At 52.8% G+C, this 12,745-nt stretch overlaps 1 protein-coding gene across 1 annotated transcript in view; it reads left to right on the top strand.

The window, feature by feature from the left end:
• Positions 1-3,402: 3,402 nt before the first annotated feature.
• The window catches only part of ZAN (zonadhesin), a 32,530-nt gene continuing 23,187 nt past the window's right edge, over positions 3,403-12,745 (top strand). The window contains exons 1-13 of the mRNA XM_060033167.2: positions 3,403-3,448; positions 4,486-4,545; positions 5,027-5,173; positions 5,315-5,586; positions 5,763-5,850; positions 6,644-6,796; positions 8,729-8,893; positions 9,231-9,322; positions 9,508-9,586; positions 9,678-9,824; positions 10,354-10,625; positions 10,935-11,019; positions 11,493-12,290. Of these exons, the coding sequence (XP_059889150.2) occupies positions 3,403-3,448; positions 4,486-4,545; positions 5,027-5,173; positions 5,315-5,586; positions 5,763-5,850; positions 6,644-6,796; positions 8,729-8,893; positions 9,231-9,322; positions 9,508-9,586; positions 9,678-9,824; positions 10,354-10,625; positions 10,935-11,019; positions 11,493-12,290 (2,404 nt within the window). The remainder of the gene's footprint in view (positions 3,449-4,485; positions 4,546-5,026; positions 5,174-5,314; positions 5,587-5,762; positions 5,851-6,643; positions 6,797-8,728; positions 8,894-9,230; positions 9,323-9,507; positions 9,587-9,677; positions 9,825-10,353; positions 10,626-10,934; positions 11,020-11,492; positions 12,291-12,745) is intronic.

Genomic DNA, 12,745 nt, shown 5'->3' with positions numbered 1-12,745 from the left:
GATATAGAGAACAGACTTGTGGTTGCCAAGGGGGAGGGGGCTGGGGGAGGAATGGAGTGGGAGTTTGGAAGTAGCAGATGCAAACTATTATATATAGGATGGATAAACAACAAGGTTCTACTGTATAGCACAGGGAACTATATTCAATAGCCTGTGAAAAACCATAATGGAAAAGAATATGAAAAAGTATATATATATATACAACTGAATCACTTTGCTGTACAGCAGATTAACACAACATTGTAAATCAACTATACTTCAATAAAATACATTTTTTTAAGAAAGAGGGAGAACATGAGATTCAGTTAGGTGAGCCGGCAAGAATTGCTGTTTCCGGCTCCTGGAAAGATCTCGATCCACTTGCATCCCCCACTCCCGCTACCTTGACATCAGCGTCCATCGGCCCCTCCCATCTCTCACCTTCCACAACCTCCTCTCCCATCTCCCTAGCTCTGCCCAGCCCCTCCTTCATCCATATCCACCTGGGGATGCTGGAGTAGCCTTTTGAAAACGCAAGTGGAATCAAGTCACACCCACTGCTTCAAAACTGTTGGTGGCTCCACAAAGCTATGGCATTCAAGGTCCTCCAAGACAGGGCCCCTGCCTACACACACACACACACACACACACACACACACACACACACACACACGCTCAGCTATCCTCCAAGTGTCATGCTCCCTCTAAGCTTGAACATTCCCTCTTCCTGGAATGTGCCTTCCCAACTTCTTTGCCTAGTTACCATCTCTTGGTATTTTTTTTTTGGCCACACCGCGTGGCATGGGGGATCTTAGTTCCCCGACCAGGGATCGAACCTGCGCCCCCTGCAGCGGAAGCTCAGCGTCTAACCGCTGGACCGCCATGGAAGTCCCTCTTGATACTTCAGAAAGCCCCTCAGGTGTCACCTCTTGCCAAAAGCCTTCCCCAACCAGCTCCCTTCCCTTCCTGTCATCAGTGACCTGAGTCACGGATTCCTTTTCCACGCTCCGCTCCGTAGCAAAGCACTTACCTGTCCAGCCCCAGGAATGCACATTGATACAGCTGTCGAGCCTGGCAGAAGGTGGGAAGGGGTGGGCGGCGGAGGGAGGGCTAGCATTGGCAGGGCTGGGAGGTAGGGACTTGCTGGCTGTGGGCAGCACCACCAGGGAGCTTGCCTGGGAGGGGCGCTCCTGTGACCTTCTTGCCAGCAGAACCTTCTCCATTCACCTGCCACTTCACAGATAAAATGGAAGCCGCTAGATGTGCACTGGCATGGTGCATCCCCCCACCGCCCCCATCACAGAGCTGGCTTTTGCCCCTCCTGCTGTTTTCGTTCTGAACTCTTCCCACCCACCTTCCCATGAGTATTTATACAGGCTCAAATTTCTCTTATTTTGAAAAGACCTTACCTCATCCTAACTTCAGCACCTGCCCTCCGAGTCCCCTCTAGATGGCCAAACAGCCCCAAAACGCTGTCCCCTCCTGGTGGGATTCCTTCTTCAACTTCCGCTCCCTCCTTGAACCCTCCAGTCTGATTTCCTCCCAACCAGGCTCCTCAAATGGCTTTCACTAAGGTCCCTATAATGAACCACACCTGTTACACAGGAAGGCCTGGAAACATCCTTGTCGTGTGCATAAGTATGCAGAATGCATGGAGAGCCCGGCCACCCCCTCCCGGAGGGAGCCACCATGAACAGCTGTCTGTGTGTCCTAGTTCCATCTCTACACCTCTACTCAAAACACGTGCATATGAAATTAACACAACATTGTAAATCAACTACATCTCAGTAAAAAAAAAAAAACTCATCTGTCTATGGGCCCTTGGGTTGCTGTCACCTTTTGGCTATTTTGATAACACCACTATAAACATACGTGTACAAGTATCTGTTCAAGTCCCTGCTTTCAATTCTTTTGGGCATATACCCAGAAGTGGAATTGCTGGGCAATATGGTAATTCTACTGTGAATTTTTTGAGGAGTGCCATTCTTTTTAATACCTGTATAATATTCCTTTGTATAAATAATATTCCTTGAATACGATCCAAACACACAACTCCTGGCAAACATTTAGGTAACCTCGATTTCTTTTCCTATTGTAAATGATGCTGCAATTAACGTCTTTAAGGTATGTACATCTTTGTGAAAATACGCACGTATTTATGTGGGAAGATTCCTACAAAGGTATCGCTGGGTCAAAGATAAGCACATTTGAAAGTTAAACGGTCATTGTCAAATTATCTTCTAAGACGTTTTCACCAACATGCAGTCTTAGCATCAATGTATTTTAGTGTGTCTACCTGCATTCTGGCCAACACTCAATGCTTCAATCTTTTAAATTGTTGTCAACATGAAAGTTGTAGTTTTGACTAGCATCTCCCTTCTTATAACAGAAGCAGAACATTTAAAAAATTTTTAATTTCATATTTATTTATTTATTTTTATTTGGTTGTGTCAGGTCTTACTTGTGGCTTGCTGGCTCCTTAGTTGCCGTATGTGGGCTCCTTAATTGGGGCTCACCTGCTCCTTAGTTGTGGCATGCAAACTCTTAGTTGTGGCACTCATGTGGGATCTAGTTCCCTGACCAGGGATCAAACCCGGGCCCCCTGCATTGGGAGCATGGAGTTTTAACCACTGCACCACCAGGGAAGTCCCAGAAGCAGAACATCTTTTCCAACGTATACTGGCTGCTTGTAGGTCTTCCTCTGTGACTTGTCTTTTTCAATTCTTTGCCAAGAAGCATTTTCAGTCCTCACTTTACTCCATCTTTCCATCGCCTTGGATACTGTTGCTAGCTATAGCACTTTAGGTTTGAAATGGTTTTCTGTTGGAATTCTGCAGACAATGTTCCACTGCCTCATAGAATCCGTGGTTGCTAGTGAAAAGTCCCGTGTCACGCTGATTCCTGATCCTTAGTACGTGACCTGCTTTCTTCTGTCTGAAAGTGTTTAGGATCTTCTCTTCAGCCCTGATGTTCTGAAATTTCATGACGTGCCTTTCATGGGTCTCTCTGCATTCATCGTACCAGACCCCTTTTAATCAAGAGGCTCCTACATCTGTTCCGGGAAATCTTCTTCTGTGGTTTTTCTTAAGTAATTTCTTTTCCTTTGTTCTTTCTTTTTTGAACCCTTCTGGTTGAATGTTAGGCTTCCTGGACCAACCCTCCAAGTCTCTCCTTTCTTTCTTTCTTTCCTTCTCTCTTGCTCTCGTTTTGATTTCTCTTGATTTCAATGTATAACTCTTCTACTGGCTTTTACATTTCAGCGCTCACAGTTTTCATTTCCCAGAGCTTTCTTGTGTTCTCTGTCCCGTGTTCATGGCATCCTCAGGAGGGTGCCAAGTGAGGAGGGGTGGGGGTGAATAAGGTGGCCTGGGCCCCTCACTCCGCCTTTCTCCTCTCCCCTGAGAGCTGCTTCTGAGGTCCCGCATGGCTCCTCCAGTCTGGACTCTGCTGCTGCTGCTGGGGGCTGCCTGGGGCCAGGGCCTCATGCCTACCCCTGCCCGGTAAGCTGGGCTCAGGGGGCAGCTGGGGGTGGCTCTGAGGAAGAGCGAGGGGCGAAGCTGGAAGGGGCAAGTGGGCTAGCGATGAAGGGCACGGCCCTGGTAAGGAAGGCGGGAGTGATGGGTGTGAGAAGGATGCTGAACAGGAATGGGTGGAGCCCCGCAGCCCACAAGCCTGGACCTGAGATGCGTGAGCAGCTCAGTGCGAGCAGGACAGAGCTGAAGGGCGAGGAGAGAGGAAGGAGGTGCAGAGCCGGGGAGACAGGTCTGAGCATGGCAGGGGAGGAGAGAGAGGTCGGGCCCTCAGAAAAAGGACAACACCCAGAGCAGACCCAGCGGACAGACAGACAGCAAGTAGGAAGCAGCAAGAAATGATGGGTGGCTTGGTGTCCTGGAGCTTGTTTGAGGGGATTTGAACGAGCAGGACTTGAACTACTAAAACAAAGGGCTGTTCTACGTGGCCCACACCACCTGGAAAAGGGCAGCTGGCTTCTCTGTGGAATTTCTAAGGTGTTGCTCATCTGTGTGTTCAGTTGGGGCAATACCATCCCTGACACCTACCTGGCAACACGGGACCCATACAGTCCCTACTCTGTGGGGAACACTTGAGCTATAGCACAGGAAGAGCTCGACCTGAAGGAAGGAGATTGCTCAGGGCCAAACGCTTAGGCGCTGCGTGAGAATTCCCATACAAAGAAACTGGTTCTTTCTCATGCGAGAGAACCCCCTCGTGACATCCAGGGCATGGAGGGGTGGAGGGACCAGTGGGGATGTGAGGAACTTGGAGGGGAGATGCTTTCTAGGAGACAGATGACAGCTTAAGGTGAGAAGGCTGTGAGTGACCTATTTGAAAACCTTCAAGTAAATACATGTCACTGCATACACGTTGATACAATATGGATAAAAAGAAAGGAACAATCCTCCAGAAAGCTCACAGTCCTGGAGGCTTAACAGTTCTTGGTAACGATGAGGATCACATTTATTTTTTTTCTCTCTGTCTCCAAATCAATGCCAAGGAAAGAGAAGCCTCTGGACTGGAAGCCCGTCTCTAGCAGCTCGAGGGAAAACTGTGAGTTGGAAGCCGGGGCTGCTCAGTCCCTCCCAGGGGTGGCCACCCCAGGTGCCCTCAGGCAGGGTGATGACATAAATATGTAATAAATGTGTGAAGGGCAGCCCTCAGAGGATGGAGCGGGGAGGGAACCGGGGAGGAGTAGAGTACAAGTCCTGCCTGAAACATCCACATTCAAATGAACAACAACAAATGTATGCTTCCCAGACAAGCCTGCCTGCCTGCGACCTCCGTTTGCAACCCCTGACCTAGTCATTCTGCCCCTCACCGACCCCAGCCCTGAATTTCTCCTAAGAGAAGACTTATTTCTCAGCTTCCCTTTCCCAAATCTCTGCTCTGGACCCTAAATCTTAGTGGCCACCTTGCAACCCTTTTCCGCTTCCCTCCCCCCACCTCCTAACCCCCCCCAGCCCCACTGGCTCTGCAGCCGACCCCCTCCCCTCTGCCCTCTCCTGGCCTCACAGTGGCCCTTTCTTCCCAGCCGTTCTCACCCAGTGTGATTTTGAGGATGACTCCAAACCCCTCTGTGATTGGAGCCAAGTGTCTAAAGATGACGGGGCCTGGACTCGGGCCAGTGAGCCCTCCCCCACCAGCAGCACCGCGCCCCCCGGCGGGTACCCCAATGGAAGTGAGGAAGCCGAAGGTTTAGGGAGGCATCTGGGAGGTGGACACTGGTGGATCTGGGTGCAGGGAGGCGGCCGGAAGTGATACCCAGGCTCTGGGAAGGGGGGCGGCAGGGCCTCACCATCCCTGGCTCTGCCTCCCCCAGAGGGCTACTACCTGCGCATGGACTCCAACACCTTCCGCCCGGGCGGGGTGGCGCGCCTGCGCAGCCCCCCCGTATGGGAGCAAGGCCTCCTCTGCGTGCGCTTCGCCTACTACATGTTCGGGCCGTCGTGGGGCGCCCAGCTCAAGCTGCTGTTGACCACGGACCCCAAGGGCAAGCGCCCCAATGTGCTCTGGAAACACAGGAACACCCAGAGCCCCTCCTGGATACCCACCGCCGTCACGGTGCCCATCGGGCGCATCCTGCCCAGTCGGGTGAGGCCGAAGACACGGCCTTGGGTCCCAGTGGGACTCTGGCTGTGGGGGGTCCAGGAGGGGCTGGGCGGGGACAAGGAGGGGCACGGGGGCTGGGCCACCTGAATTCAGGCAGGAAAGTGGGAGCCCGAGGCAAAGGGGCTCACAGCGTGGGTGATCCCCCCTCCCTCCCGCAGCTGACATTTGAAGGAGTCAGGGGCAGCACGGCTTATCTGGACATCGCTCTGGATGCCATCTCTATCCGTCGGGGCTCCTGCAGTCGGGGTGAGCCCCCGTCCCTCCTCCTCTTCCCCCCACGCCTATACATCTGCCCAGGTGGCAGGAGTAGCTCAGGGACCGAGACCCTGGTTTCTTCCAGAGCTGGGGCGACTTGCTTCCCTTTACTTCCACACCCCACACCTTTGACCCCTGAAGCAGCCACATCTAAAGAGACGTTCTCCTGCACCACAGAATTGTGGTGACACCTGTCCTAGAGTGACCAGCGTTCTGATTTGCCCTGGGCGGTCCCTCTTTTAGCACGGAAGTGCTGCATCTCAGGAAACCCCTCAGTCTCTGGCAAACCTGGACATTTGGTCAACCTGGCTGTTACCCCAGATCTATCCAGAATTAGCACTCTAGGCTGATGTTAGAGGTTTGAGGGGAGCGAATTCAAGGGAAGGGACATTCCAGAAGCTGCATGCAAGGAGCCAACACTTACTGAGCACAGGAACTGTGCCAGATGCTCCCACACGGGGTGTAACTTACAACAGGCCAGTGCTGTTGTTCCCAGTTTATCGATGGGGAAACTGAGGTTTGGGCAGCCTAAGTAATCCGTGCCAGGAACACAGCCACGGGGGAGCAAGTCCATATCTGGCTTGCAAGCCGGCCGTGGCTCACGTTAGGACCCAGGCTGAGACTCAAGAGTTCTGACTCCAGACTGAGGCATACTTTTCTTTTTTTAAAAATTTTTATCTTATATTGGAGTATAGTTGATTAACAATGTTGTGTTTGAAGCATACTTTTCTGAGCTGCCTCCCCTTAGAAAAAGCTAAATCCTTCCTCTTTCCTTTTCCCTCAGTCTGCAAGACGCAAACGTGCAGTTTTGACACTCCAAATGATCTCTGTGGCTGGAGCTGGATCCCGACGGCCTCTGGGGCCAAGTGGGTCCAGAAGAAGGGGTCAACAGGGGTGCCGAACGTGGGGCCTGAGGATGACTTCTCTAGCCCTGGTAGTGAGTAATGGCCATGCTTCTTCCGTCCTTTGACTTTCTGAGCTTCTAGTGACCTTTGCGGGAGTTTACGATGCTTGCCTGACCACCCTACAATAACTCTCTTGGGATGGCCTGGGGCGAAAGTCAGCAAGCTCAGACCTCCATCAGCTTAAGTTACAGGACAGAAAACAGATTCTAAGCACCCAGCCAGCTTCCCCCACTGCCACCCCAAAAGCCCTACAGCCGGTAGACCCAACACAGCCGACTCCTCACCTCTTTTCCCTGACACCCTTACTTCTTTTTTTTTTTTTCCTTCCTTCTTCATTCATCCAACAAATATTTATTGAGCACCTACAATATGCCAAGTCCCAGGCCGTTGAGATGCATCAGCTTACAAAACAGACAGAGGATGGTGGGGGACAAGGAGGAGACAGTTCCTGAAACAATAAAGAAGTAAATTATATAAGCTTTAAGATGACCAGTGCTATCAGGAAAAAAAAAAAAAAATTGAACAAAGTAAGGGGATCGGGAGAGCAGGGTAGGGTGGGTTGTAAGTTTTAAATAGGGTGGTCAAGAGTAGATCTCAGACAGGTCACATTTGAGCACAAACTTTTAGGAGGTGAGGGAGTGAGGCACGAAATTATCGAGGGGAAGAACATTGTAAGCAGAGGGGCCAGCCATGCAAAGACCCTGAGGTAGCAGTGGCTTGGGGGGTGGGTGTTGAAGTGCAGCAAGGAGCCACGTGGCTGGGATGGAAAGAATGAGCTCAGACGGGTCCTAGGAGGGGCAGACCATTGTCAGGACTGATTGTGGCTTTTATTCTATGTGGATGGGGAGCCCTTGCAGGATTTGGAGCAGAGGAGTGACCTTATCTACTTACCTTTAAAAGGATCACCTGCGTTTTTTTGTATGAGAATCCACTGAAGGGATGGGGCAAGGACAGAGGCCATTCTTCTCCATCCTTCCCTCCCCCCAAATCCTTGCTCTCCTTCCTCTGATCTTTCCTGCTGCCTGAGGTTTGCTTTCTAGAAAGACCTGGTGCAAACCCCACCCCACGTTCATTCTAAGCCCCTGGAGAACAGGGCATGGCCAGCCCATCTCTGCATTCCCCTTAGATTTAGCACCAAATCCCGTGCCCAGCAGTTTCAGTAAACGTTGTTGGGTTTGTTTGTTTGTTTGTTTGTTTCCATTTTCTCTCTCTTCCTTTTTCCACCTTGCTCCCTTCCTTACGTTCTTCCATCTTTCCTCTTTCTCTCCCGCATCTCCTTTTCCATTTCTCAGACGTCCTAGCATGGACACTTGTTGCGTTCTTTCACCATTTTACTCTTTCCCTCCTTCTTCCCTGTTGGCTCCTTTCTTTTCTCTCTCACTTCTGCCCACTCCCTCCTCTTCAGCCGTCTTCTCTCCCTTTCAGAAGGACACCTTTCCGGGTTTCACTCTCCAGGCAGAACCCCGTGGGGCGTCCGGCACGTGCGTGCGCGCGGTCGGAGGCCTCTTTAATTCCCCCCTCCTTCCCACGGCTACCAGTTGCGTCACGGAGCGGGGTCCGGGCTGATTGGCTGCGTGAGCTGGCGGCAGGGGGCGGGAAATCCCTGCCGGTCCGCATCAGATCGGGACTCTGACCACTTTGCGTGAAGCAGCTATGTCTAGTGGGTTAAGAAAAGGAAGAGGATGTGACTGTGGGGGGACCTCAAAAGTCTGAATCCAAAGGACAGGATTCTGGCTGCTTCTGAGAGGATGCCGCGTTTCTTGGGCGGCGCCCGCGTCCTCACCGAGACCTGCCAAGCACTTCTGGAAGGAACCAAGGCCTCAGCCAGTCGTGTGATGGGTTTAGGCCCATCTCAGCGCCGGCTGATCCTAGGCAACTGTTAGGGCTCCCCAGGGCCAGGCTCCCTGCCCTCGCAGCCCCTATACCTGTGCCATCCCCCACTTTACTGGCCTTTTCCTTCCCAGGCGGCTTCTACATGCTCCTGGACCCCAAGAATGCAAAACCGAGGCAGAGCTCTGCCCTCCTGAGCCCTGTGCTCCAGTCCTTCGGCTGCCTGAGCCTGTCCTTTCACTACACCCTACGTGGCCAGTCTCCTGGCGCAGCCCTCACGGTCTATGCTTCTGACTTGGGTGAGAGTGACAACGTCATGGCATTTACACTGTCCTGAGGCTCTTCTCCCAGGGTTGGGTTGACGAGGAAACGTGGGGGCATCTCTTGGGGTCTGGGGAAACCTGGGATACTTGCAAGATGATTCTGCGGAGTGGAATTTGGGAGCGGAAGGCACAGGGTTCTGGAAAAATAGATAAAAACGCCAGGAGAGTGAGAGAGAGAAGGACGTGCTTGCACGTCGGGGAGGGGAATCCACTCCAAGTGGTCCCTCTGCTACTCATCCTTCTGAGTATAGGTTTGAAGTCATTTTCCAGCCCCCAGTCATCTCACTGCTCTCTTGGGTTCCTTCCATTGTAGGCAGCCGCCGGAAACACACACTCTTTTCAGGACAACCCGGACCCAACTGGCAGCCCGTTTCTGTCAATTACACAGGCCAGGGACAGATTCAGGTACAGAGGAGCAGGAGGTGTCAGGTCTCCTTGGACGTGGGAGGCGCACCTGTTATTGACAAGGACTGAAGATCTGGGCCCTGGAAGCCGGGTGCCTGGGTCCCTGAAGAGAGTAAAATCAAATGGAGGGGGCTGAACATTTGGGCTGTTTGCTCACTCCCGGCCCCTTCTCCCTCTCTCTTCAGTTCACCGTGGTGGGCGTGTTTGGGGAGATCCCAGAGCCAGTGGTGGCGGTGGATGCAATCAGCATTGCTCCCTGCGGGGGTGAGAGCAGCTCTGAGAATGGGGGTTGGGGATGGGGGAGGAATAGAGAGCATGGCCCAGATTTCTCCCATCTCCCATTTTGATCCCCCAGAGAGCTTTCCTCAGTGTGACTTTGAAGATGAGGCCCATCCCTTCTGTGACTGGGTCCAGGCATTACAGGATGGCGGACACTGGACCCAGGGAAGTAAAAACACGCTCATCCAGGGTACAGGCCCCTCGGGAGCCTCCCTTAATGGAGGTGAGGAGATGGAGGACCCCTCAAGCCAACGAGTTACTGAATCTTCTCCCAGCGAGGGGGTGGACTGGTATGATTGACGCAAGGTGTAGGCGGTGAGGGTCAGCCAGCGGGTGTTTCCTGGGAAGCCGCCATGGGGCCAGAGCTGTGGAGGCCACAGAGGTAGAGTGAGCTGAGGATTCTCGTGGTTCTGGGGTCACTTGAAACCCCCAGAAGATCCAGGTATAGTGCTTCATTGAGCCCAAGGCCTCAAAATCCACTGGGTCATTTTCAGTCAAGACATTGACTGGTACAGCCAACAAAGGAATCTGGGTTGCTGGCTTGGTTTTCCCTTTCTTTCTGATCCTGCCTTCTTAGTTAGAAGTCTAAAATGAGCAGAGAAAAAAACAAAACAAACAAACACCCCACTGCAATGTGGGGAGTTTGGGTGTTTGCATCAGATCCCCATTTGGAAAGCAAGATGTCGCTCAAGAAAGCACCAGACTTGTCCTCTGCAGGTTTCTCACCTTGCCTGTTCCCTTCTTTTGCCCAGAGGGTCACTTTGTCTACCTTGAGGCTGACAAGTTCTCCCAGGCAGGCCAGTCTTTCAGACTGACGAGCCGGACCTTCTGTGCCCCGGGTGCGATCTGTGTGGAGTTTACCTACCACATGTATGGCCTCGGGAATGGCACAAAGCTCAGGCTTCTGCTGGGGAGCCCTGCGGACAGTTCCCCAACTCCTCTCTGGGAACGAGTTGGGTCTCAAAGCGCTGACTGGCTGAACGTCTCCATCACCGTCCCTTCGGGACATCAACAGCCCATGCAGGTGAGAGACAGAGAGAGTCGCTCTTTAAGTGTCACTGTGAGGCCAGGTGAGGGGGACATAACGCCTGGGATCAGGGAGCACAACCAGGGCTGAGAGGATGAGACACTGGAAAAACAGCAGAGCAGAGGGTGCTCTGTGTTCCCTGTGAGGCTCTCTGGCTCCTGGAAGGGGCCCGGGCCCCCGTTGCACTGTTGAGGCCAGAACAAGGCGACATCTTAGCAGAGGACAGACCCTCTGCCCGGAGAGTCGCTGAGTTGACGGGGATTCACTTTCATCTCTCTCTTGCTTCTTTCTCCCTCGTACCTTCAGCTGATGTTTGAGGCCGAGAGGGGCACCAGCACCGCCTTCATTGTTGCTCTGGGTTTCATCTCGATCAGTCACGGGACCTGTCATGGTAAGACAAAACCCCAGGTCCCGGAAAGGGGGCCATGCTCCAGGATGACCATCTCTTGGGCTTCTCTGCGTGAGCTGCTTAAAATGCAAGTCCTCTTTTGTGTCGAGTCCTCACGCAGCTTTGTTTCCTATATTCTGCCCACCCGTACCTTCCCAGCCCCATCAGAATGCTTGCTTGAGTGAGTGGGACTTTGACGCCGTGGATTTCTGGGGTCAGACCCCTCACCTAGTGAATGGTGATCCCGAAGGGAAGGCTGATATCCTATTTGTTATTTGTTTCCTGTACCCGGCGCAAGATCGGACGTATGTTAGGAATGGTGTTGGTCAGTGTTACCTGAGTGGAGGCTGGGGCGGGGAGGAGAAGGAGAGGCGTGAATGAGTTACTGCTTTGAGCGCACCCATTCCAATTAGATGTGAGTCAAGGGCGGGGTGGTACGATTCTGACTAAACTCCAGGGATTTATTTTCTTTGCAGGACCTGCATCAGTAGCGCCTCCTTCCAAACCTGCCGTTACCTGCACTGGCCCTCCTGAAACCCCTGTCTGCACAGAGAAACTTGTGGCCCCTGAGGAAACACCCACCGTCCCCACTGAAATATTCACCATCCCCACAGGGAAACCTGTGGCCCCCACCGAAAGGACCACCTTCCCCACTAAAAAGACCACCATCCCCACAGAAAAACCCACGGTCCCCACCGAAAGGACCACCTTCCCCACTAAAAAGACCACCATCCCCACAGAAAAACCCACGGTCCCCACAGAAAGGACCACCTTCCCCACTAAAAAGACCACCATCCCCACAGAAAAACCCACGGTCCCCACAGAAAGGACCACCATCCCCACTAAAAAGACCACCATCCCCACAGAAAAACCCACGGTCCCCACTGAAAGGACCACCATCCCCACTAAAAAGACCACCATCCCCACAGAAAAACCCACGGTCCCCACCGAAAGGACCACCATCCCCACTAAAAAGACCACCATCCCCACAGAAAAACCCACGGTCCCCACCGAAAGGACCACCATCCCCACTAAAAAGACCACCATCCCCACGGAAAAACCCACAGTCCCCACTGAAAGGCCCACAGTTCCCACCGAAAGGACCACCATCCCCACGGAAAAACCCACAGTCCCCACTGAAAGGCCCACAGTTCCCACGACACCCCAGCCCAGCCCAACTCTTGTACCCACCTGGCCAACAGTTTTCGTGATGCCAAGTACCTCCATGACCACCGTGACCCCGGCCACCACTGCAACCCCAAGACCTACTCCAGGTTTGTGGTGGAGCATTGGACAAAGAGCTGAAAGTCAGAGACAGTGATGAGGGGAGAGGGCTGGGGAAACGGACGCTTCCAGTAGAAAACTGCAGTCTCAGAGGAGAGGGGAACCAGACACGATGACTTTAGAAAGGATGATGAGGACGACCCTGAGTGAGAGGGCCGCGGTGGGGTGGGCATGGGGGAGCGGGAGTTGTTGGGAACCAAGCACTAGACTTACTATTGCTTTTTTTTTAATTGAGATATAATTCACTGCTGTAAAAATTCATCCTTTCAAAGTGTATGATTTGGTGGTTTTAGCATATCCACAAGACTGTGCAGCCATCCTCACTTTTCCATGTCAGGACATTTGCATCACCCCATAAGGAAAGCCCGTACCCGTTAGCGGTCACTCCATTCCCCCCGCCCCCCAGCCCCTGGCAACCACGAATCTGCGTTCTGTCTGTTCGGTA

This window comes from Delphinus delphis, chromosome 15 (assembly GCF_949987515.2).
Source record: "Delphinus delphis chromosome 15, mDelDel1.2, whole genome shotgun sequence".
Classification (NCBI taxonomy): Eukaryota; Metazoa; Chordata; class Mammalia; order Artiodactyla; family Delphinidae; genus Delphinus; species Delphinus delphis.
Note: the sequence above shows the minus strand (reverse complement) of the source record. Positions and strands in the feature narration are given on the sequence as shown.